Source organism: Macaca nemestrina, chromosome 12 (genome assembly GCF_043159975.1).
Source record: "Macaca nemestrina isolate mMacNem1 chromosome 12, mMacNem.hap1, whole genome shotgun sequence".
NCBI lineage: Eukaryota > Metazoa > Chordata > Mammalia > Primates > Cercopithecidae > Macaca > Macaca nemestrina.
This window is the reverse complement of record NC_092136.1, coordinates 40,992,501-41,020,014: the sequence shown is the minus strand read 5'-3', so window position 1 is coordinate 41,020,014 and position 27,514 is coordinate 40,992,501. Positions and strand designations below refer to the sequence as shown.

General features: G+C 35.6%; 1 protein-coding gene across 3 annotated transcripts in view; it reads left to right on the top strand.

Moving 5' to 3' along the window:
• Nucleotides 1-383: 383 nt before the first annotated feature.
• Nucleotides 384-27,514, top strand: part of LOC105499099 (leucine zipper protein 2) — a 588,465-nt gene continuing 561,334 nt past the window's right edge. For 2 of the 3 annotated variants that reach the window (XM_011771566.3, XM_071074956.1), the window contains exon 1: nucleotides 384-1,313. In XM_011771566.3, coding sequence (XP_011769868.3) covers nucleotides 868-1,313 — 446 coding nt within the window. In that variant the 5' untranslated portion in view covers nucleotides 384-867. The remainder of the gene's footprint in view (nucleotides 1,314-27,514) is intronic. The other variant, XM_011771569.3, reaches the window with a different exon arrangement.

The following is a 27,514-nucleotide window of genomic DNA, read 5'->3' as shown; positions in this document are numbered from 1 at the left end:
GATGGAATTCTCATTCTCTCTCTCTATCTCTCTCTCTCTCTCTCTCACACACACACACACACACACACACATGCAATATCATGTTATAAAGATCCTAGAATTGAATATCTCAGTAGCAGAGATAGTAGTTCTATTTCTCAGAATTGCTTTTGCAAAATGGTTTTTTGGATTAGAATTGTGCTATTTAATTTTTCTAATTAAATTTTCTAAATAGAGCCTATTAAATATTGGATGTTTATGCTAGAACGTTTAAAAATATAGAAAACAAAATGACCTACAAAACCTCTACCTTCCAGAACCATCATTCCGAGTTGATTATTGTTAACATTTTAATGATTTTTGTCCGCTAGGTCTCCTTGATGAGTTTCACCTGAGGAAAAGGACTCCTTCAGGTGTGTGAACTTGAGCCACTAGGTCCAACCCCATTGGCAGTTGCTGGCACAGACGACTGAAATCAGAGGAAGATCAGAAATCTTCAAAACCCAGAGCAGCAGATGTCTTAACGGTCCCGAAACGTTCTTAGGTTCTTTGCAGTCAACATTCACGGGTTAAGAAGCTTGCAATGCCATGACGGGCTGAGGGTGCATTTCTGGACGCTGCTTACTCCCTCTTCCTTCCATCTGTTTCAGGCAAATCATTATGCAGTTCTAATTAGAACAATCTTCTAAACACTCTCTCCAGAGCGACATTCTTCCAAACACGGTTTAAGCAGGCGAGAGACACCTGCCTAGGACCCTAAGCGTCTGGAAGTCTCTCCCAGTGAATTGGGTCTCATCTCCTGCCGAGTACGCAAGTTCAATTATTGGCAGATTTGGTTTCTACTCTCCGCGCCCCGCCCCGCGCCATCCTGGGGAGCAGCGGGAATAAATGATCCGCCCCTGGCCGGTGCTCACCCGACTGGCCAGAGCGCAGCGCGGTGACCGAAGCGCGCGGGGCGATCGCGAGGCGCCCCCTCCCTCTCCCCGCGCCGCCTCCAGCGCGAGTGACAGCGCGCCCTCCGGGCTCCGGAGCGGCGACGCCGAACAATCCCGGGCAGGGCTCGCCTCGCCGGTGACATCACTCCTGAAGATACTCCTCGCTCCCAGCGCCTGCCTTCCCCAGGCGTCGTCCGTGTGTCCGTCTCCGCCTTTTCGCTGCCGAAGAGCGCTCATCACTGGCTGGGGACAGAGCCGGGCACCGAGGAGCGACAGGATCCCGAGGAGGAGAGAGAGCGAAGGCAGCGAGGGAAGGAGGACCCCGGCAGGCAGCAGCATGAAATTCAGCCCAGCGCACTACCTGCTGCCTCTCCTGCCCGCGCTGGTCCTCAGCACCAGGTGAGTCCAGGAGCGTGAGTGACCCGAGCCCAGGGGCGCTGCCGGGGCGAGGTTGGTCATACTGTGGGTCACCAGTGGGAGCTAAGGCACTTCAGCTGTTTGCATCTCCCGCCTAAGCAAGAGGGACGCTGTATGGTTTGGGCTCTGACATCCTTCTGAGAGAGCAGAGCCCTTTTCTAGTTATCTCAGCCCCTGGAGAAAGTCTTAGGATTGCTCTCAGTAAGGGATCAAAAGCTTTCTCTTCAGAAGGAGAGAAAAGACATTTTACCCTCCGGTCCTATTAGTAGCCAACAGATAACACGCGGTAAAAGAACAAAATAAAGAACGGAGATAGACAAGGAGGGAATTGCCACCAGGCAGTGTCTTTACATTGAAGTTGTCTTAATAGCCATAGAGCTTCTCCCTTCCCCCAAGTGTGCCTGATTTAAGGAAGTGGAAACCAGAGAAAACAGGTTAATCCTGAAAGATGCTAAGACTTGTACAAAAGTTCCTGGACTCCTAAAATGGCCTGTTTCAACGTCTTAGATAAGCCTAGTGATAGGCGTTTTCTTTTGACTGTCTTGTGAACAGGTCTAATTAAAGAGCACAGAAGGCGATTAAAAGTTAGAAGACACTCTCAGAGTGCTGATGCAGAGACCCTAGTCAGAAACAATTAAGTACTGTACTCCGTCACTGGGCATGGATGGGACTTTAAGCCCCATTACAGAGGAGCTATTTTTAGTGGAGATTTAAAATGCAGAGATTGAGAAGAGTTTTGTGACTCCCCACTGTTGATCAAGTCCCAAAGTTGTGATGGGTTTGCTTTTTTCTTCCACAAGCGCAGCACAACGGTGGACTGTTTAGTTGCCCAGGACTGAGTCTTTATTCTGCACGCCCTTAGCATCATATTGGCAGCAACCTCTTTCCCTTGGCTACTATAAAATAAAATAACGCACACAGGATGAAGATCCTTTCAAATCTACATGAATAGAAACATTATTTGATTGTGCATCTGATGGCAAATAACGTGGTCATATAGGGTTGTTTCTAATTCTGAAATGGAAAAGGATGAAGAAAACTTTCTCTTACAAACCAAGTCTGTAAAATTCTTGATTCCATTCCTCATCTACGCACCTTCTTTCAGGCCTGTGTAACCAAACTTTCCTTTTAATGTAGAGCCTAATTCATTTACCCTCAATAATTGATAAATTTAGTCTTTCCTTGCAAACAAAGCCCAGGTGACTTTTTCAGATTAAAATGAAATGTGAGCTTGATTCTTCATTTTCTCTAAGGTTTGCTTGTCACTTCAAGTCATGAAGTGCAGATGGTTTTAAAGAAAGCCAGTTTGTTCCCCAGTATTATGATTAGTTGCTCTAAATACAGAGCCCATTTTAATATTTGTGGTTAGCTCTCAACAGTTCAATACAAATTATGCATCACAGTTATTTAAATTCTTGCTATTCACTCTTACGTTTTGATTTAGTCTTCCAGAGAAAGGAAATTTTCTAACTTTGGACACTTAAGTCAATGCCGGTCAACATATGCATAAAACAGTAAATATTTAAACAATAAAAATCCAGCCCACAGTGATTTTAGACTGTGAACATCGCTAGAGTTCCAAAAGTACATTTGCTTTTTTAGGATACTATAATTATGAAAAAGCTATATAGTCTCTAGCTTCCAAAGTTTTCATGTTCATTATCTAATGCGGGGTCAAAAAGCCATTATCTTTTCCTTGCATGAAAGTGTTGATTTCGATAGGGATAAATTTCTTTAAAAATAGTTAACACACTTATTACAACAAAACCTGGAATAATCATCTAGTTCACTTTAGTTTTGAAACTTCTGCAATGCTTGTGGTATGTGAAAACTATGACTGGTTATTAAATTTTACCAGAAGAGAATGCTGGGTTTGAAAAAAGTGAAATGTTCATAATAAGTAGCATATCTTATTAGTGTGATTACTCTGTAGCAATTCATTTTACTGGATACCCAGAGTACCCTGTGATATTGAACAAATCTGAAAAGGAATACGATACTATCAGTGTCATTTTGCAAAGAAGAGAATATGTTTTAAAGATCTCTAACAGAAGGTCATTCTCTGTATAATTTATCAGTTCTTATAGGCACATGGTTAAAGTGTAGATTAGAATCTAAACTGAGCAGCTTTGCAAGGACAGTTGTGTTAGTAGGGATGAGCTTATTGTCCTGCTGGGAAAAGCTGAGTGGTTCAGCCATGGCCACCTGTGACAGTGGGTTTTCTCGCCAAAGACTTCTGTTAACTTCGTTTCTTAGTCAGTAGTCGTGTATGTGAAGCAAATGGTTTTTCACAGGTTTAGATCATGCTGGACGCATTAGCAGGGGGTGGCAATTGCTAGTTTTTCCTATAGCTTTTGAGTAATCTCACCTGCCTTTTATTGTCAAACTCTTTCCAAAGTGTAGGTAATACAGAGCAGAGACTCTTAATGCAAAAAAAGAGATTTGTTTCATTCTATCTTTCTCTGATTGTATTGCCTTAATACTTTGCTACCTTATTTCCAATAGGTCTGAAGTTCAGTTGTATTTTAAAGTAACCTGTTCACTGAAACTAACGCTGCAGGTGAAAAGGTAGTCTTTTGACTGTGTTGTGAACAGGTCTAATGGTATCTAGCCCACAGCAACTATCCTGTCTTTTAAATCGACATTTTTGAATAGAAAATAATCCTGCCTTTTTAATAGACATTTTTGAATAGCTTTCTCTTTTTCTTTGTTCCTCCTCCTCACCTTTTCTGAAGCAACTTTAGATGCTGAAGCACAAATCCCATAATTTAATCACAGCAAACATCAATGGCCCCCAATCAGACTTAATGTATTTGTCCTGAAAGAAAACGAAATGTTCACTTTACACAAAAGCCAAGTATTTTTCTCTGTTTTACTGGTAAACCCCATAGAGTTTAAAAAAGCAAAGAAAAAGAGCTGTTTAATTTCCTGGCATATGGTCTCTCCTGTTTAGAAAGTGCATATAAATTACAAAAAAATCAAGTTAATGATATGAATAATGTAACTAATACAGAAACTCATTTAAACTGTACACAAATAAATGTGGTCAAAGAAAGCAAACATGTTGGTTTAATAGCTTTGGAGAAGAATGACTGTACTTTTAAGATAGCCTTGTTGTATAGCATTAAATTGCTATTCCAAGATAGCCAGTAATTCACTTCAGAAAGAAGTAGTATAGGTATTGAAAGTAATGGTAGGGTGAAAAATTCTTTAGAAGTTCTTGGTGAAAAGGAACCCATGGAGTGCTGGAGAAGGTTTGTGCTTTATTCTGCTGAACCTCTGTTCCTTTATGCTGTGGTTATACTCTCGATGCCTTTGGATTGTTAACTTTTAAATGACTTAATAGGGAGAGAGACATGGCAGGGGAGGAGTGAAGGTCTACTGACTTCTGGTGGTTTTCCGTGAAGCAAGGACTTTGAGCAGATGATCGGTTATAGTCCTCCCAATAGGAGTCACCTTAAAGGTCTCTCCTGGGCCCTCTGATCAGCAGTCACACTACATGTTTATTTTGGAATCTTTTTAGATGACACTATATATTGAAGATGCCCCAGACTATTTGTTCCATGAATTAAACTATCCTCAAGATCAACTTGATTTGTAGAATAAAGGACAAGAATCACAATAAACACAATGAGAACACACAACAAATATTTCTACCCAAATAAATTTGATGCAAGAAGCAGTCTTACCTTAACCCTCCTGAAGTAGTTTGAGACAATATGAGTTTGTTTCCTAAGTCCTGTACACAGTGTCTGCCACACATGACATTTTATAGGATGCTACCTACATTTCTTTATTTGTGATAAAAATTGTACCTTCCATGTAAATGAGATAGAGGAATGGCTTTCTTAAGAAGATATTAACACACAAATATTCTGACTTCCCAAGTTGCAGTTTTGGACCTTAGTTGCCTATTTCCAATAGCAGTTTTAAAAAATGACTTATCTGGTTGTTATCTTTGTGGATTGAATTTTCTCCATGATTAATGATAGGGACACCTCAAATATTTGATTTGTCTGTACAGTTGTACTTAACCAAACTCCATGTAATTGAAAGGAAGAACTTGACCTTCTAACCAGGAAGTAAAGATCACTGAAACCACTGAGGAATGCGTGATTCTAATGAAATAATGTTTTCTCATGTGTGTTATAAGAAACTATGTGTGCAGCTGTTTCTCAGTGACTTCTAGAAGATTTGCTAAAATCCCTTTTACAAATGGTGCTAAATCATTTAAGTAACCTGATTAAATAGGTACTGTTTAAAATTATGGTTCCTTTTCTGAGAAATCCAAAAAGACTCTCTGAACTTGTCTTCATCCCTGTAAACATGTCTTTGATGTTTCATTATCATGCATTAAGAATGTGTCTGCTATCAGTCAGTTATCGCATGAACCATCAGGGCAACAAAACAATAGATTAGTTGTATATATCCATAATCTAGTCATATACACAAATCATTGTATGTAAAACAAAATTGGGTAAATAAAATTTTACACAAATTTCTAAGTGTGAATGAAGGAAAGAGTAATTAATGCCAATTAAGGGGTGTCCAAGGCAACTTCTACTTTCCAAGGATATTGAGAAGAAAAATATTTTGTAATCAACCTCAATATCCTGCCACACTTACTATATGTTATTAGGTAAGCTTCTTATCCTCTCTATCCAGTTTTCTGATGTAGAGCACAGACCTTCTCATAACATCTACTTGAGAAGGTAACAGCCTTCAATTGTAAGGACTGAATGAGTTCATCCATGGAAAGAGTTTAGCATATTCCCCGGAACACAGTAAATACTCAAGAGAGGTTAGCCTGTACAGTTATTATGGTGCTATTAATATTCATGAACTCTTTGTTTTTGATTTGGCCATAGCAGAAAAAAGAAAAAAATATATAGTTACAAATCAATTAGGTGACATGAAATTAACAAGAAGCATAGTCATCATCCAAAAAAAAAAAAAAAAAAGAATGATTGGTAGAGAAGAGAGGAAGTCAGAGGTGTAATGGGGGTTATTTGATTATTAGGCTAGTTCTTCTCCACAGTGTTTGTTTGTTTGTTTGTTTGTTTGTTTGTTTTTGAGATGGAGTCTTGCTCTGTCACCAGGCTGGAGTGCAGTGGCATGATCTCAGCTCACTGCAATCTCCACCTCCTGGGCTCAAGCAGTTCTCTGCCTCAACCTCCTGAGTAGCTGGGATTGCAGGCACCTACCACCATGCCCAACTGATTTTTTTGTATTTTCAGTAAAGATGGGGTTTCACCGTCTTGGCCAGACTGGTCTGGAACCCATGATCCACCCTCCTTGGCCTCCCAAAGTGCTAGGATTACAGGCATAAGCCACCATGCCTGTTCCCTCCAAAGTGTTTTTGATGGTGCTGTGCACTTTGGTGAACACCATGAAGATCTGGAATATTTAACTTAATGACTTAGAATGAGATTTAGCATAAAAGTGAATGTTTGTCCATTTGTATACCTAATTAAAATGTAATTGCTATAAATTTTGATATGAAATCCAACCTATGAGTACAAGTGTCAATGAATAAAAGTGGAAATTTTCAAACTATATAGGTAGGGTAGATTTGAAAGTTTTTATGACTTTATGTTCTACTTCTTCATTGATTTCATCATTTACCAGCAACATTTAAAAAGTACAAATGTTTAGAAAAAAATAAAGGAATAAAAGATAGTATTGACATTTTTTTCTACTATAGAGAACAAATTAAGAACCACTGATACAGAGGAAGCCCAGCTATTATAGTTTTTGAAATGACCATATTAAAGGGACCTTATACTAAGTCAGTTTTTAAATAGCTTTAGTGGTTGTTGAGCATCAACTTGTTGGTACATACATTATCATAAACTTTTCACAGTTATGTAATAAAATTCTGGCTATTACATGAAAAATATATTTCTCTTTGTTTTGCTATAGATTACTGTGTGAATGTGAATATGTTGACAATGACATCTATCAACTGAGTGGATCATAGAAAAGAGTGTACTTTACCGCTAAGAGTAGATGAAAGGTACAGATCATGTCAAGCTTGCATCAGAGAAAGTGCAAATATTTACTAAGACTTCTAAGAACTTTGCTTCATGAGTATGAAGACACAAGGTGAAGGTCACCCAAGTAAACAGTGTACTCTTAGGATTCTTTCATAAACCCTAGGAGACATAATTATGCCGTAGGTAGTGATTGCATTGCAATTATGTCTGAATTGTTTGGTGTTGCTTTCTAGTGTTTTAATCTCTTTAAGTGTACTTTAAAAAGCCTACTATTGGGAAACATACTGTGAACACAAGATTGTGTTCTAGTGCAAAGCCTTACAATTTAGAGGTGAGAAAACTGAAACCCAGGGTCACTGAGACATGCCCAAGGTCGTAAAGGGAAACAAACTAGAACCCAGAACTTTCCACTATATTCATTCTGTTCTGTTATGTGAATGTTCTCATGATATAGCTCTTCTGTAATTAAGCAACATGTGTCTAGTTGGTACCTACAAAGCATCCAGAAGTATTCTAGTTATTATGGAGTATAAAGTAACTTAAAAATAAATTACCTCACCACATACAATCATCATAGAACAACAGGCCATAAGACAAAGGGAATTACAGTAATAAGAAGTTGAACATCTTGTATTCAGTAGATTTTTGAAGAATAAGCTGGCCTAAATAAGATTCCAGGTCATTTTCAAAACTCAAAGCAGAGTCATTAATGAGTTCTCATCATTGCACATAATTTACCTCCCAAAAGATACATCTATCATGGTTCCTGCTGACCTTTCAGTTGTATTGTAAGGTGATATTTTTGGTGCCTTTTGAGATCTTTCCATTGAAAGTATTTCCTATAACTATAGTTCTCAGACATTTGCTCATATAAATCTCACTTGTTAAATCTATGCTGAAACTGTGCTATTTCTCAATGGGCAGTGTGCTAACTATCTTGGAAAGATGTGTTCCTTAATATGTTCATACCCAGCTTTAATATAAGATGACATTACATTTTCTTTGGTTTACATTTCTCTACAATTTTGTCATAGCTTATGTGAGGACGATATAGTTATAGCTATATAATATTTTTAGGTTCAGATGGTTGTAGATTATTCTACCTGCATATGTTATAAGCTCTTCAACTTTGCATATGTTCTTTAACCATTCTGAAACTTAATTTTCTCCTCTATAAAAAGTAAAATAATAACATGTAATATTTAGGGCCATTAAGATTAAATCAATTGTATTTAAGTTGTGTCTCAGGGTACATAACTGCCTTGTAGTCCCTCAGAAAATTCTAAGACATGTTTGTTGTAACTATACATAGATATGACAATTTATTTACTTTATATAGAATACCTCAAGCAATCAACATGTAATTTAATAATTGTATTAAAATTCAAAATAAATGAAGTTCTTTAATTTCATAGTTCTAGACTAATATAGCCAAAATTATAAAAGTATAATTTTGTTCTAATAAGATTCTCCTGGGGCCAGGGCAAGTAGGGAACTAACCCAATGAATGACTTTCATGAAGATGTGAAACATTACCCATTTCTGTGACAGAATGCACTTTAGAGAGTACCAAAAGAGAAAATGCTTTACTCTAATTTCTAATCCTTGCTGATAATTAAATAAGTGAAGGTCATAAGCATTTGGCATCTCATCTTCAGTTTCCTCTTTTCATTTTTCCCTTTCTTGTTTAGAAAATAAATGAGACTAAAAGTGTGCAGTGACTCACTGTCTTCCAAACTAGTTCTCAGAGACGAGTTAAGGTATCGGTAAGGGCTAAATTAGGTCCTGGGACATTCATCTCATGTCCCCTGTGAAGGATGTGACTTCTTCTGACTTCCTCCTGCCTGTCCTCCAGAGGGTTATGATGTTTCTGGCCATCAGATTCTGATTCATAACATATTACTACCATCTAGAATCACTTACTCAGTGAGTGCTGATAAATGGAGTCAGGGAGTGTAGGGGAGGAATGGAGATGACAAGAGGTGTTTGTCGTGTTGCATGAGGTTAATTCCAAAAGAATGTGAGCTTAAATGGAGACTCTGAATCAGACTTACTTGTTATATGCATTTAGAAATGTCAGTGAACATCTTTTAGCCATATTTAACAGTGCCTCCCTTATAGAAACGTCAAGAGGATTGAATAAGCTAATGTATAAAGAGTAGCATCCAGCACAGAGAAATACAGCTCACTATATTGACAGTCTTACATTATCTAATTAAAGTTTTACCCTATCAGATTGTACATGCATGTCAGCAAGAGAGATCATTGAGAAAAGCTCATGTGGCATAGGCAAGTTAGAATTGTTGATGAAGAGATTGTGGAGCTCACTCCTAACCTCCTTTATGACAAACTGAAAAACCAAATAAAATGGTGTTTTTCCTTCAAGAACATGCAGCTAATTTGGGGCTAATGTGGAAGCCAATTCTCTATTATCTTAACCAATTCCAGTTGGGAACACTAATTTAAACACCTGTAACACTTCTAAGAGAAAAAAATAAGGAAAGTCAGTATTACCTGACCTGGTTTCTATCTGGTGCCTGAAGCTCCAAATTATGTTGCTAATATGGTTAAATATTAAATATAGGTATAAAATAATTATTACAATTATATTTCCATATTCATTATTTTAAAGAGGGTTCATTGTTCAAGTTTACCTACAGGTGGCAGGACTAAATGTATAAATCATAAAACAAGGGCAGCATAACATTAACAAGACAATTGACAAGTTGAAGCTCCTGGACTTCTAAAATTAAGTAATCCTACAATGGGGTAAGTCTGGTCATGACCTGCAGAGAATGGTCCAGAAGAGGGAATAGGATGGTAGAAGGGAAGGAGACACTTAGCACGCTTGAGCTACTGGAATGTAGTGTGCTTGGAAAGAGACTATAAGAGTGGAAGGAAAAGCCCCACTCACTAGCCTTCCTGCTTGTACTTTATATATAATTTTCTCTTTTTTTAACACTTGCAGTCATTTATTGCTGGCCTTTGCAGTAAACTAAGCATTGGGCAGGAAAAGGTGGGAAAGTCTCTGAATTATAAAAGAAACAAGAAAATGTATGAAAAATTGGAGTAACATCTTAGGAAGACACAGATATGGGCTGCAACTTTATATTGTAGTTTTAGCCTTCAGATGCCACAGAGAAAACTGTGAGCTACTTCTGCATGTAAGTTCACATAAAAAGTGAGGGGAATTTTTTTTTTCTTTTTCTGACATGACAGTTTAGAAAGATATTGAAATATATCAAATCTCTTTTGTGTGTTCTCTATATATCTTTATTTCAGTTGGCCATTTTATGGAATTCCACAGGTTAGACCAAGATTTCTGAAGACTGAGCATGTCTCTAGAAGTGCTAGCTACTTTCTCTTTGTCACTTAATCCTTACCTATGACAACATATTATATTCATATATGACTCATCACTAGGGACATCTAAATTTTGCACTAATTAAATGACTATCCCATATTCCCCCAGCTAGAAATTAGTCAGATGCTAGGTTATTATTCTGAGAATGGCTTTATGAATGAAACTATAGGGCTGCCTATATAGAATCTAATCTCTGTATAAAGGTACAGGGAAGAAAAGTAATAATCAGTACTACAAATAAGAAAGCAGAAGCTAAACCATACTGGCAAATGGCTGCATATTTTCAATAGGTGAGACAGAGTACATTAAACATTTTCTTAAAATAAATCAGCTAAAATATTCATTAGTTTGAAGACCAGCCAAGTAAAGCCTTTATTATAAATACAAAAGTTTGACAGGTGATACATGTTCTCAATTTAGAGTTTCTCCAAGTATGCTCCTCATTCTAATTGAATGAGAATTACCTGTGAGGATCCTTAAAAAGACAGGTTTCAGTTCCTACCCTAGACATTGAATTTTCACTTTAATATGGAACTTGGGGTGCTTCCTATGTATATAAGAGCTTAGAAACCACAGCTCTAGTATTTCAGAACTATAAAGTCTAGTATACTTTCATCTCTTTGCCATTTACTCAACATGCAAACTGTAGCTGAAGTCAGGAGAATGGGAAGACGCTGATGTTTTGGCAAAAGTCACACTTGTACACATGTGTATAACTACGTTTAGTAAATGAGGATATCACTGTGCACCAGGCTGCTTTTATCAGTCAATTTAAACGAAAATAAATATCTGCCTCACATACCTTTCTTTAAAAGGCTGAGAAAATGCTCAAATAAATTGTGTAAAATATTTACATGGATTTATCAGGGGGCATACTGTATTTAGAAAATATATAACAAAAGGTGAAATGTCTGAGATAAACTACAAATAATTCAAACCACTTTATCTCCCTCCTTAGCTTTCATCACTGCAAGTTGTATAATAAACAGGCAAAAAAACGAGAGCTACACATGAAGCCAAATAAATGTTTGTTCTAGTCTACTTAGGACGGGAAATCTGAACTTTCAAAATGAGGAGAAGTAATATTTACCTGGCAAAAATTAAAGTTTTGATCATCTTCTCTCTACTCCCCATAAATGGTGGCTAGTTTTGCATGATGTTAAACTTTTTTTTCAGAGAAAGGTGTGCATTAAATAGAATATGCAACTATGCCAGTCACATTTCCCTAGTGACTAACCTCTGTATCATTAGTTAATTCTCCTAGAGTGAAAAAAGGCTCAAAAGGTAATATAAATAATAATATAATATTTATAATAATATAAATGAATAATACTTAGCAATTATATAATACCATCAACCAGGTTAATCTTTACAATAAACCTTGAGGTGATGATTGATGTTGCCCTAATTTTATAGCTGTAGAAACTAAGGCATATGAGATTAGATTACTTGGCCAACATTATAAATGGTAAGCAGTGGAGTCTAAATTCAAAGGCCAAGTGGCCCTAGAACATTCATTCTTAATCACTGTACTACAGTGCCTCCTACGATGTAAAGTGAAGTTCTGGAATGGCCTTAAATTTTGGTGTTGGCTTCATTTATGGGTTCTAGTTGCATGCCTTTCCACAAATAAATAAGTAGCCAACATTTTATATACAGTTAAAGAAGGAAGGCAAAATATTACTTTTTTTCAGGTAAGCTCACAACTAAAGGTGACAGAAGATCCTTTCTTTAAAGTTCTAAGTAAAATGTTTATTTTGTTTTTGTTATAAAAGAAAAATAATCATATATTAGCGTGTTAATATCTTTATGTGTGGAGGTTGTTTTCTAAAAAAATACCAGTGAACTACAGTTTTCTACTGCCTGGCTCCAGATGTCTTCCAACTGTTAATTGTGGGGCTTAGGAACAAGTGTATAGAATCAGGCTGACCTGTGGTCTAATTATAGCTTGGTATCTTCTACTTGTGTCATTCCAGGTAGCTGTCTCAATTCCTCAGACTCATAATTTAATTTTTAAAAATAATTTATAACAGTAGCTAAAAGTTACTGCTTGTTTTCCATGTGGAAGAATTGTACTACGAATTTGTCTAAGTTTACTTTATTTAATGCTTTTCAGTGCCCAATGAAGTGCTTGCCTTACAGAATGAAACATTAAGGATTACAGAAGTTAACATATCTAAGGTCATAAAATTAAAAAGGGGTAGAGATGAGACTTGAGCCCATGATTTAATAGACATAAGACTCAGAATTCTAATTCCAGATCAGAATCCTGAGACAATAAATGTTAGCAATAAAATTTTTGATGGCCAGACATTTGGGAAGTAACTCAGAAACTAAGGAGCTATTGGGACTACGTGTAGACTGATGGGACAAAAAATTTGTGTCATACACGCGTGATGTGTGCCATGAGTTCAGGGTACAGTGCACGGTAGGTTCTTGCCCCCTGTTTGCATGCTGACTGTCAAGACGTTCCATGTAGGTAACAGTATCATCTTTGGTTTTAGAGATGTGAAAAGCAACAAATTCAACATTCACATTTGGTCTGTCCTGAGAGCCTCACCATATAATAATAACACCCAGATTTTTCTTAGGAAGTTGTTTGGCTGGAACTGTTCTTCCACTGGTAATCAGAAGATGGCACTGTGAAGTATAGTATAGTCATAACTGTTCTAGAATTAACTTATTCATAGACTGATACATTCACCTTGAAATTTGTATCTAAAAAGAGTATATAATATGTACTACATGATATATATAGTATATATAACATATGGTATATATTGTATATGTGGTATAGTATATATTATGTAGTGTATATAGTATATATAATATATAGTATATATGTATTATGTAGCATATATTATATGCATATTTTAATAAATACATTTAGTACTCATAGACATCTTACATTTTTCTGAATACTTATCCTTAAAAATAGGGTTACATATAACATTTTATATGTTATATATGCATAATATATACATATATTCTGTAGTATATATAGTATGCATATTTTAATAAATATTTTAAACATATTGCTCATAGATATCTTGCATTTTTCTGAATACTTATCCTTGAAAGTAGGCTTATTTGATGACACACTATCATTAGCTTGTTCCAGTAATCACTACAGTGTTTCCTCTATGTCTACCTTTTTCTCGAAGGAGCATAGACTTGCAAGTTTAATAATGTATACATTTCCCCTATATATTCTTTTACTCAAGTGACATAACATTAAGTTAATTCTCAAAGACGGCCTTGACAGGTAGTGGGCAATGTGTGAGGGAGACATAATATCTGGCATTTTTATAGTATTTTAATTTTAATTGTTATTCATGCTCATAACTCCTCACAACATCTTATGTAGCAATTCGTAATAACCTCGTTTTATAGATGAAAAGAATTTTAGTAATGGCAGCCAGGTAGCTTAATCCCAGGGCTCTGAATTCCACATTCACAAGACCAAAGTTGCTTTGGAACCTTAAAAGTTGGGGTGCAAAGGAGGCAAAGTTACCCGATGGCTAACTCTTATGCCTTAAAGAAATAAAAGGAAAGAGCAGAGTGTACTGAGGATTCAAATTGTGATGCTACCCATTTATATATTTGGAAGATGAAGCCACAGTTACCAGCCTGGCAGGACTAAACAAGATAGTGCCTATGCAATGTTTGGCATGTTTTGCCATGTTGGCTTTGGTTCTATATTGGCTTGGGTGCATTTCAGAAGTTCCTGTAAGAAACTACCTGTAACCCTTGCCACCTTAATCAGCTGAGATTCAGGTTTTTTGGTATGCATGACAAAATCCCAAATTACAATGCCTTAAACAAGATATAAATTTATTTCTCTCACACACAAGGTATATAACAGGCAGGAAATCCAGGACTGGCTGGTTCTCCACGGTCAGCAAGTGAGCAAACAGAGCTGCATTCTAACTTTCATGGGCTTCAGGTATTTTAAACTTCATCAACCCTTACTCTGTTAAATATATATACATATACCACATCTATATTATATAACATATTGTTTTGTGACTGTGTTGATGTAAAGATTAAAATATTAATATTACATATCTACTTCAAGCTAAAATTCATTTTTTAGTTCTAATTTTAAAAAAATAAATATTTGTGGGCCAAAAAATGTATTGTAGACCATTGGCCATTGACTCTGTGCTGCTGTGCCAAGTGGATAAATCAGCCATGTCAGCAAGGACCCCAGCTCCTTCCAGCTTGTTGCTCAGTTGAGGTCTTTGCCCTCATGATCCAAGGTGGCCACGAGATCTCAAATCATCCTTCTAAAGAGCAGCATGGAGGAAGGGCACACTGCTTTCCTTTTATGAACACTCCCCGTTTGCTAGTCTTAGTAGAGTAGCTATTCCCATATAAAAGGGCGTCTGGGACTTGTAACCTTCTTACCTCTGCCGTATATTCAGTTAAGAATATATTGGAAGCTCTGTCATACGGTCTGTGCCTTCTCTTCTGATTGTTTATGTAATTCTCTGCTATGTAATTCGATTCAATTGCTCCAAAAGAAGTTGTCTTTTTTGTGTATAGTAAGTCCTTATTGAATGTCTTTCATAGATTTTTGGAAACTGTAACTTATGTGAAATGATGTGTAGCAAGTTTCCTCCAAAGTCCTTTCTGATGTTGGTGAGAAAAAATATCATTTTGTTCTACATGACAACTTACTGTACAGTGATGTGAAAGCTGGTGCCTGTCACTAGAACTTTTTAAAATAATTAAAAAATAAACAGAAAACAATACAATGGCAAGTTTTTTGGATTAGAATCATTATTTTAGCTTACAAGGATGGTAAAAGTTTGTATCAGTTGAATATTTGATAGGAGATAGGGACAGATAGGGACAGAGCTAGGGAATAGCACTTAAAAGGAGTATTTATAAGTAATAATCTTTATGTGACTAGATATTTACCAATGATAAAATAGTATCAGTAAGTGGTTAAATGTTGAACTTAGGGCATGCTTTCTGGAGGTGACTAAAGGCAAAGTTCATATGTATTTTATGATTTATATTGTGGTTTAGACATATGAAGTGCTTAACTATGTGCTTAAATATTTACCAAAGATTAAATCATACATTTTGCTTTGTTGTTCTTTCTTGACATTTTTCTGATGAGTGAAAAGAAAATACTTAAATAATACGATATAGATGATTTTTAAGAATTTAAGCGAATTATGCAAAGTCTTAGCGAAGTGTGTCTGTTATTTAGGCTAACCTCAGAATCGCACTGTGATAATATTCACTAGCATCCACATATATTTAGGTTTGGATCTTATATTATCAGAGACTAGCATTTTCCAAAATACTCTTCCTTGGAAGGAAACGTCTGTCAGGGGGATAGTGAATAAAGAAAGTTGAAGGAATTTCTCCGTATATTTTTGTCCAACTGGGAGAGGGATGCCATGATTATGATAACAGAGTGATTAATAGATGATGTATATTAGGCTGACCAGGGGAAGAAGTGAAACCGAGGTGGTGCTGGAGGCAAAGGAAGAAGTGAAGGGGCTGAAGAATGTGGTGGTGGTCACAGGCTGAAAAAACAAAAACAAATAGCGGTGGTGGTAGAATATTGGTAGTAAACCTTAAGAACGATCTTAGAATTCTAACATTTCAGATCTCAGTAAGTCTTTAATATCTACTCCAAACCTTCATTTTTTTTTTTAATAAATTGAGGCTCATAGATGTCAGATAACTCATCAAAGTGATACAAATATTTAATAGGACAACCAAGACAAGGGATAAAAAGCAAATATAATAATACATTACATGTTTTATTGCTGAAGCAGCGTCAGTCTTTCATAAAAACGGAGAGAACTTCATCACAATCAGGAAGTTACCTAACTATGTAAAACCTTTTGGAAAAATTACAAATGAAAAATTATGATGGTTTTCATTTCAAATATCTAAATCATTCTTAATGTAAATTTAAATGTTAAAGGAGTGGTTTTTTTTTCATATTTCTGAACCTAATTCCTCTTCTTTATTTTTTTATTTTTTTAATTATACTTTATGTTCTAGGGTACATGTGCACAACGTGCAGGTTTGTTACATATGTATACATGTGCCATGTTGGTGTGCTGCAGCCATGATTTTACATTGTTATTTGATCCCTAACACTTAATACAAAGTTCAACATTACTTTTTGTATACGAAATATAGTTTGGCTTGTTGAAATAGGTCTTTTAATCTCTGAATTTAATGTTTTTTTTCTTTCTTTCTTCTTTTTTTTTGGAGGCGGAGTCTTGCTGTGTCGCCCAGGCTGGAGTGCAGTGGCACAATCTCAGCTCACTGCAACCTTCTCCTCCTGTGTTCAAACACTTCTCCTTGATATTTTAATGTTTTCATAATATCTGAAAATCAGCCTCCCTCGTAGCTGGGACTACAGGCGCACACCACCACGCCCAGCTAATTTTGTTGTTGTTGTATTTTTTGTAGAGACCAGGTTTCACCATGTTGGCTAGACTGGTCTCGAACTCCTGACCTCAGGTGATCCACTTGCCTTGGCCTCCCAAAATGCTAGGATTACAGGCATGAACCATCGCACCTGGCAAATTATTTTTTTCTATATGAAAGTAAAAACATAGTTTTACTTTCAGTCTCTGTTTTTTAATTACTATTATTTTAAGAAAATAAATGGTATTGATGTTTTCAAATTATGTTTCTCTCAAATCATGGAAACAAGCTAATATCACAAATTTCTCCTAAAAATAAAATAATTAAAATTATATTTGCTAACATGCAAAATAGCTAAAAATTAAGTCCCCTTTGCCTGTTTTTGGATTCACAAAAGACTCGATCATATCTCCGCTAAAAAATCTATATTTGAAAGAAAAGCTACAGAGTCATATGATTGTTAGCCTTCATCCTTTAGCAGTCATTGGTAAGGATTTATTTCATTTTTATAATCAGTGAAGCAAGAGAATGATATAGATGAGATTTGTCGTGGGAAAATTACTATGTCTTAAACTATTTTCAGATATTATAAAAATATTAAAATATCAATAGCCACTTTAAAATTGTGTTACTATTTTGACTGTCTCTCTAAATAATTAGGAGGGTAAGTATTATTCTTTTTGAATATTCTTAGGATCTATATGATACATGATTCATATGGTTTTTCCTGTGTCTACTTTCTGACTGTCATTACTTATAGCTATAGCAAGTTTAAAGGTCATGCTTTGGGCGCTATACTCTGATTCTAAAGGCTGGGTGTACCATGGAAGATCAGTCAATGAATTCCATTAACAGCAAGCAATCACTAAATGCTGGTAGAAATGAATAAATTACTCTTTTGGGAGATCACCACCTTTTGTCTCCCTTTGACCTTTCAGAGGCTGAATGTAGACAGTCTTTATCTCAAAGAAGTGATGAAAGGTGATAGGCTGGGAAAATAGGAGTTGCCAAACAGAATGCTAAGTGGAGGACCACATAAGCATGGAACTGATTTAATGTTTTGAAGTGTCCAAGTGTAGTGCATTCTGCTAGCATAGTTAGGATTCCCTGGCTATGTTCTGTAAGAAGAAGCTGATCTGGCTGGGGACACAAGCAGACCTTTGGAAAATAAAATGTTTTAAAGATGAGTAGCGCCCCCTAAACAGTGCCCATAAACAGACACATGTGACATATGCCTGGCATTTGGCAAGGGGCTGTGGAAGAGCAGTCTTACTTGGTACATCCTCCACTGAATGCGGAGGGTAACTAGTTTGTTTTGTGTGTGTGTGTGTGTGTGTGTGTGTGTATGTGTGTTTCCTTTCTCGCAATAAAAAATTTCAAGACAAAATGGCACAGAGAAAAAGAGAGAGAGAGAGAGAGAAATAGATGGTGATGATCAGTCTTTGGTTCCTCATCCATGATGAAACTGAGAGCATTCTAGCATAAGAATGGTTTCAGAATAAGTAATTTGCTTTACAACTCAGTGACCCTGAAAAAATAAGCTGTATTCACTCTCAGAGCAGCTGAGAAGGAGAGTATCCCTGAGGGATTATAGCAAGGAATGAGGAAGGTATATTGTAGTATTAAGGGAAAACACATAATAAGATCGTGCCTCTCCTTCTGTCAAGCCTACTTGTCAATGGAATGATTATAAATTTCACTTTATGGGGAATTGCAGGGTACCATCTTCATATACAACCAACCGAATGTATGTTCTTTGTTCATGTAAATAAACTTTATTAACATAATTTTCTTAATTTATTAGTTTTTTTTTTCTTTTTGATATTTCCAAGTATGACGAAAGAAGGTTATGACAACACAGCAATAAGATTATATGAATCTATTTATCAGGGCAATTGTTAAAAGAATTCTCCCCATTGGTGTTGAGGAAAGAAATCTAGTAAGAATTAGTCCTTGAGGTGAGGGCTGTTCTGTAAAAGGGGCCTAGTTCAAGGAAAGCTAAATTCGCAAAACTGCTGGTTGATAGAGAATCAAGCTCTTTAGGGTAGGTGACTTTTTACGTGACTTTAGGTCAGCGGTCCTAACGAGCAGAGTAAATGAATTATTGTGAGTAAGACCAAAGGCTGTGATGAACAATCATTGACATTAAAACCTCTGCTGATTTGAGCTCTTAGTGTTTGCAAGTGAAGGACGCTAGAAGGTCTATTATTTACCATTTCCCCAATTTCAGGGCAGAGATTAGAACCAGAAAATTCATAATAACTTCTTGGAAATTAACCAAGTCCTCTGTCGTAGGAGTTACACATTCATCTAGAATGTTATTTTTATTTTTTCCTAAGGCAGATTATAAAACCATATACTGTGCCTAGCATGTGTGAAGTAAGTAAGAGGAGGGAAGTGGCATTCTAGGGAGACTACACATCCGCTGCGACTTACTCCCTTCCTACAGAAGTTTAGTCTCCTGAGCTGAAAGATCCCATCCTGAGCTGAAAGATCCCATCCTGAGCTGAAAGAAAAGTGTAAATAACACTTTTTACAACCAGCAAGAAGGATAACTTGGCAATTGGTTGGTTTATAGCAATTAAGGACATATACATTAATTCAATTAATATTCACTAAAAACTTGATATCTATCAGGAAATATGCCAAGAAATAATGTTAAGTGCTTGGTAGCCCAGATGCATTAATAAAATATATCCTTCATAGAAGGAGAGGTAGACAGAAGATGCAAAGAGTAAAGTTTCCCAGCTCTGGGAATAGCTGTGTAAGGTGTCACAGAAGTAATGACTTTCCTATGGGTTTCAAAACGTAGAGGGAATTTTTTAGCCAAAAATTTTTGCTTGGGAAAACAAATTCCAGGAAGAGAATAGCAATGTGAAAGGTGCTAAAATAAAATAATAATGACAGACCTAACCAGAAGTGAACAAGTACTGGCTAATATGCATGTAAAAACAGCAGGCTCTGTGCCTCAGGGTGGGTTTACCTCTGGGGTACAACCTGTGTTCCAGAGCTCCCCTAGGGACAGGGTAAAGCTATTCTTCTGCTGGGACCACTTCCTTGCTGAACTTTTTGGTTCTATCATGTTTTTTTCCCTTTCTTATGAAAGTTCTCATTTATCCCTGATAAATCAACTTTCCAAAGGAGGCCCTGATTATGCTCTGCTTCTGTGAAAACTGACCTGAGACAGAGGCTGATCCACCTGCATTTGAATCCCAGTCTTCCACATGACTATGTGATCTTGGATGGGCTGTTGAAAATTTCTTATAGTAGATAGCTTTTTTCAGTTTAATTGGGAAAATAATCAATCTTGAAGTCCTGTTTTAAAGATTAACAGATAACAGACTTTAAAGACCTGACACTTATACTTGATTAATATATGCTATTTTTCTTTACTGTTAATTTATGGAAATGAATGTAAAACCTAAAATTATTTGTATGGGTTTTGAGTAGGTCTTACATGAATATGAAATTCTATGACCACTTGTCAATCAGAAATAATTGAAATAATCAGAATCCAGTTTTAATTAGTTCATTCAAGTAAAAGTCTGGGAATAGCCACCCAGATTACAGGGACTCCAGAGAAATGGGATAAGTGCTCCGAAGCTAAAGGTTAAAGTTGTGCTTACGTAGGAAGAAAACAAAGATATAAAACAGGATTACAGCATTTTCGACACAAGGCTGATTTACGAGTAACAACAATTTAGTTGGTTAAAGTTTGTTTTCTTTTTTGTGTGGCTTGTTCTCTTTACAATTTAAAAGTGTACATTTAACATTCCATCTTAAGACAATATGACAGCATGAAGTTTTTGCGTGAAAAGGTAAGAGGGAAGTTAATCTAAAATGAAGATCAACGGTGAAGAGGAAAGAGGTCTTTCCTGGTGCTGTTTAGTCATTTGCAATATTTTACAAAACAATGTAGGTAAGGAAGAAGGCAAATCTATAATCAGAGAAACAAAAATTACAGCTTCCTAGGTTACAGCTGCCTAGGTAACAGCTGCCTGTTTATGTGACTTATGTCCCATAATCACATTCTCTTAAGGCTATAACATTTAGTTTTAACAGCTTAGATTGTGAGTTACTTATTTTTACATACCCAAGGAATAAACTCTGTGATGCAATCTATGTGCCAAGCTCTGTGTGTGGCTTTATTTCCAGGTTCGATAATTTCTTATTACCATCTGTTATTTTTCTTTTAACCTTTCCTAATACAAAATGTGAAGATTTTTATCATATTTTTTGTGTTCTAAATGGAAACATATGCATGAAAACTTATTTGAGATCTTAATTGAAGTATGAATAAGATAATCTTATATGACCTGTCCAAGAAACTACTACTAAAGGTTAAGAATATTGTAGGTACATATTAAATTTTATATAAATTTTTTATATTTAAAAAATGTTCTATTTTTTTTCCATATATCTAAATAATGACTCCAAAAACATTAATCACTTCAGTGAGGGCATCAGTCACATCACTGATTATGGTAAATTGTGGAGCCAATATCCATAATTTGCTTTCTTAAAAATCTATTTTAGAAGGTTGAATTTATCAGGTAGTCTGAAGTGTTAAATGAGAGTATAATCTTGACTTATTGAAAAATGACATCATTTTGCTTCCCATGGTTATTTTTATATTATGTCTGAAGAAAGAAAAATACTTTGGTTTCTAATGTTTATGGTATATAACAGACTCTTTTTAATTATAGAAAATTCCTGTCTTTTAATCACTGAGAAAATAATTTTCCTCCCATAAAATAATACATTTTTTCATTATTTGATTTTTAAAATGACATATTCCAGGGATTATTTTTGAAATATTGGATGCTCATCTAACACTATCCATTAAGTTTCTATTCATGTGGAAAATGAAATGGAAATGTAGGAGAAATTATTTTTTGAGAGGGAGAGGCTAAAAGGCCTATAATTCATCAGCTGTTACTAATGAATAAAATAATGTTGAATTCATACAAATAAAAAAAAATAGTTCTTATGTGTTAGGTATGACCTCAATTAAGTTAGATAATTTATATAAATGAGATAATTTAACTTATTTAAAGCTTAGCTAAGAGACTTGCTTCATCTAATCCATGAGCCAATGGTGAAATCAGAATTTAAGCTCAGAGCTGCATGAAACTAACATCTAGGTTCTTATAACATTAGCCATGTTTGTTAATCTTTGATTTTTTTTTTTTTTTAATCTGATATGCCTATTTTCCCCTTGTAGCATTGTATATTTACAGTCTGGACTAACAAGATAACTAGCTATCTGAGGGTGTATTATTCTTTCTATAAATGTTAAATGAGAAATCTCTTCCTCCTCCTTAAAACAAATGGAAGAGAAACTGTTACAAATTATTAAGGAGTATAGTTACTGAGTGTCCTTAATATATAAAGAGTTTTTAGAATGTTAAGATGATGGCTGAAATATCAGAAGATGATAGTGGGTTTTTATGCACATTTATTAGGGTTGTTTTCTTCTTGTTTTTTTTCACTGTTTGTGCCTAATTCAAAGTTAGTCAATAAGCAGAACATGTCTTTGTGACCAAAAGTTCTCTGAAAAAGAATTTGGAGGAAAGAGACTTTATTCTGGTCAACAGTTTGCAAACTGGAAGACTGCATAAAACAAAAGGGCATTCCAGAGAGCAAAGAGGGTTTGGTTTTTACAGATAAAGTTTCTATTCAAGTTCCCAATCAAGCCTGTTTATGCAAATGAAGGATTCAAACTTGCTTAGTGCTGATTGACTGACACAGCTGAGTTCCGATTATTTTGATGCAGGTAACAGTCTATTCAGTGGTTCAGGTGACGTGAACAAGGACGGTCAGCTATGAAAGTCCCAAGTTAAGTAGACATGTGGGTTTTCTGGAACTGAGTACATGTGTGAGCGCTAGGTAGCAAATGGCCTTTGGGCTCTATTTTAAACTTAGACACTGTTATCCACTCAGGATTCATGTTGAGGGATTGACTCTTTCAGGTTTACAGTTTCATTAACCAGTTTGCTCTCACAGTCATACCATCCTCCTTGTATTTTGACTACAAACCTTATTTTCTACTTTGACTTCCGACCATTAGGATTGTATGTAAGGACTTGTAACAGTACCCCTCAACCCAACTTTATCTAGAATGAGTCTTGAGCTTTGGAGACTCCTGTACATGAATGGAGAATACAGCAGGCCATCTGGAACTATCTGGGAAACTGAATGTAGTTTTAGGGAGAAGGACAGAGTTTTGAATGTAAGATTCATTCCTTGAGATTTTATTGTTTAGTTATATTTATAATATTTTGTGCTTAACTCAATTAAACAATTGAAGAAAAGAAGTATAAGATCTCCAGAAATGAAATTGTATTGTGAACACATTAGAAGAGCAGATCTACTATATCTTCCTCCAAAACTATCTTAGTGAATAGTCCTTGGGAAAGAGTTTTGCCAGTCATCCAGGATACAGCTTCAGTGAGGCAGTTCTACACATGTACTGGAATTTGCTGTCTTCTCATGTCTTGGTTAACTTGGATGTCATTTTATTTACTATTTTGATGTGAAAAATTGCACTACAGATTTTAGTAAATTATTGCCATCTCAACATAGTTGCATTCTAATGATAATATGCATTTTTTTTAAAAAAGCCTTTTTTCCAAATAATTTTGCTTCATGATTAATTTGTGATTGCACATAATTTTCATAATTTTAGTTCAGACAATCTTTAGATGTGAAGATACTTGTTGACAGCACAGTACCTTCGTTTCTCTCTAGTAACTCAGTATAACAACATCAGCAAATATTGGTATGAGTTACTATTATAAATGATTTATTTTCATTATCTGATTTCTTTTATTTCATTAGTTTCCTTGGGTTTTTATCTGATTTCAGACGCTACATAGTTTTGTGATTTTAAAATAGCATAATAAAGCATAAAATCCCTAAGACCTTTAATTTTGGAGAATTTTGAATGGGAGGATTTTGAAGATTGACCTGTGTACTCTTAAAAGGGGAAATCAGGTAGAAAGACAGCTGTCAAGATGCAATGGAATTATTACCAACAGAATTGAATAACGCACATTTTATAATAAAAGTTAATATCTACTCTAAAACTCAATAGTTGATGACCAAAAAGCAATATTTGGAAATTGAACTGTTATCAACATGAAAAACAGGGAAGGATTTAAAAAATGACTGGAATAAATACTTATATCTATAATTGCATTTGGACATCATTTTAAAGGAACCCCTTCCATAGAAACCAGATGTGATTTCTGTTTTTCTGTCTGGAGAAAGCACACATATAATAAAAAGGTTGTATAATTATTGCATTTGTACAGAAGAATCTTCTCATGTAAATTTAAATTTCAATAAGTTGCTGAATTAAACTTTAGCAACGGAAAGGAAATTGTAAAATGTGGTCTTTCATTCCCATGTTTGTGTTAGTATGTTAATTATCCTTTTTGGGGGCAGGAGAAGTACAATGATGCATAGGCCAGCATAATTGCTACTTACACAGGAATCAATACCCGAGCCAGAGTAGGCTTAGGAAACCTTAATGGTACATTTACATAGACAATTGCCATAGCAGTGAAACAGTGGAAACTTATTTTTTGTCAGTGCAAAACAGGTTTACTGATTACCAGTCCCAAGAGAGGACTCCCATTGCATGGGGAATAGCAAGGATCATCCTTAGGCCAACCACTAAAAACTCAACCAACTGTTTTCCAGGGTTGCAGTCAAGTCAAGAGAGTGGATGTGATGCCTCAGTCTGCACCATCATTAGCTCCAGAGGGAAATAGGACAATGCTTGTTTTTAGTTCCCTAGATATGTGTTTCTATACTTAAATATTTCTGTGAATGGGTGTTGCCATTTGGTGTAATCTTTTAGGAAAACAAATTGTGTGGCTGGGCGTGGTGGCTGACGCCTGTAATCCCAACACTTTGGGAGGCTGAGGCGGGCGGATCACCTGAGGTCAGAAGTTCGCGACCAGCCTGGCCAACATGGTAAAACCCCGTCTCTACTAGAAATGCAAAAATTAGTCGGGCATAGTGGCACATGCCTGTAATTCCAGCTGCTAGGGAGACTGAAGCAGGAGAATTGCTTGAACCTGGGAGGTGGAGATTGCAGTGAGCCAAGATCACACCATTGCACTTCAACCTCAGTGACAGAGCGAGACTCCATCTCAAAAAAAAAAAAAAAAAAAAAAAAAAACCTGGTAGGGGGAGAAAACAGATTGTTTTATAGTAATATAATTGTATCTGATGACCCCAGAGGAATAAAAAGAAGCAGGACTGAGTCCCTAAAGCAATGTTTCTTAGGGAGAAACATTTTAAAGACCTAGCATTTCAAGGTTAAGGAAAAAAAAACTTGGTTACAAGCTTTGTAGACTTATAGAATACCTACTTCATGAATCAATATGGCATTGCCCACTTTACTTTTCACAGGGTAATGAGACAACTTTCATAGAAGTTACCACATTTAGCTTAATTAAGAGAAAATATATTTGGGATTAGAAGTTTAATAACTAGATACAGTGAAGCAGATCACAGTAAAGGGGCAGCTCCTTTGCAATTCAAAACAGATGGTGCCTTTTTTTTTCCATTTAGATTTCCTGTTTTGAAAAAAGGCATATCCATTGAATACCAGCAATGCTATGACGTTAAGACTTCTATGTCATAAAACATGTTTATGGAGGAATGATGTTAGAAATGTTTCATAGCAAACATGCATTTTTTTCTTTGACCACTGATTTGTAACCATCACCAAGTGAAATCCTGGAAATATATATATATACATTTCTTTTGAATCAGTGGAAAGAATTAGAAACTATAGGGAAACCTGTTTTGAATAGCTTAACATTTGGTAATAACTGACCAGGAGATTCTCTAACAAATAAAAATGGATACCTTTCATAAAAGGATATATTGAGAACATACGGAGAGAAACTTAAATAAAGTACTATGGTAGAAAGCTATAGAACCGATTTGGTGTCCCTGATGCTTTTGCAGTAGGATTTACCTTCTTTGTGTCTTTTTCTTTAAATTCATAACAATATTTAGCATCTTGTGTCAGAAGACAGGCATTTGGCATAAATAGTCACATAATTTCTGAAACTAATTCTAAAAGCTACCTCTTTTTTAAGTTTCTGTCTTAGATTGCTGGTTTTTTTTCTTTTCTTTTCTTTTTGTTTTTTTGCTTTTTTGGGCATATTTTCCTGAAAGAAGCAAAATCTGTTTCATTCATCGAATTATGCAATGCAAAGATATGAATATAGCTTTGGAGTCTAAGTGCATCTGTAAGCAAGTCTTACATGTGTGAACAAACAGAGGCTTCTCAGTTAGTCTGAAAGTCCTTTGAGGACAGGATGTGAGTCTCAGGCTTCTTAGTATCCTGCATAGCTCATTGTCAAAAGCTCAGGCCATGTGCTGAATCAGTATGTAGTTTGATAAATTGTCAGGTTTTCTGCATGTGAGGTGACCTTAAAATCTTATTGCCAATCCTAAAGCACCCTATATTGGCTTTGACATAATCCACTCAGAAAAAGTGTGAAATTAAATATACAATCATCTTTTTGACAATAAGAAACCTGGTATTTTATATCAGATTTGGGGTATTGATGTTACTCAGAATGACTATGAATAAAAAAAGATTTACATAGTAAAGATATTCTATATTTATGATTTGAAGTAGTCAGTAAAAACCCTTTAAAACGTTTAATCTTTCTACTTCCAATATCTACATTCAAAAAAAAAAATACTGTTCTAACACGAACTACCCTAAACTTTTGTACCTTACCTTGTTCACTTACCCATATGGTAATAGTAATGTGAAAATCTTTCCTTAAATTTCTCTCCATGAATTCACATTTGTTGTTTCAACAATTATTTTATCTCATGGTCTCAAAAAAATAATCCTTGACAAGTTATTCCAAGATAAACCTTCCCTGACTTGCTTTCTGTTGGCATCTGGTTCTACAGTGAGAATTCTTCTGGAATGTGCTTTTATTATATCCTACCATTTAATTGTTTTTCAGGATAAGAAATCTAAATATTCTTCACATTCTTTGTCTTTATATACAATGCTTAATTTTGCCCAGTCTGCTCAAATTTGGGACTCAAAGAAGTAGCTTATTTTTATGTAAAGTTTAATGTAAAAAGAAAAATATTTATAGACAATGTAGAAAATGTTAAAAAAAATGCAAAGAAAAATCCTCTACTCAATTATACCTTTAACATTTTTGGTAAATTCTTTTTTTAAAATTATTATACTTTAAGTTCTAGGGTACATGTGCACAACGTGCAGGTTTGTTACATATGTATACATGTGCCATGTTGGTGTGCTGCACCCGTTAACTCGTCATTTACATTAGTTATATCTCCTAATGCTATCCCTCCCCCCTGCCCCCGTCCCACAACAGGCCCCGGTGTGTGATGTT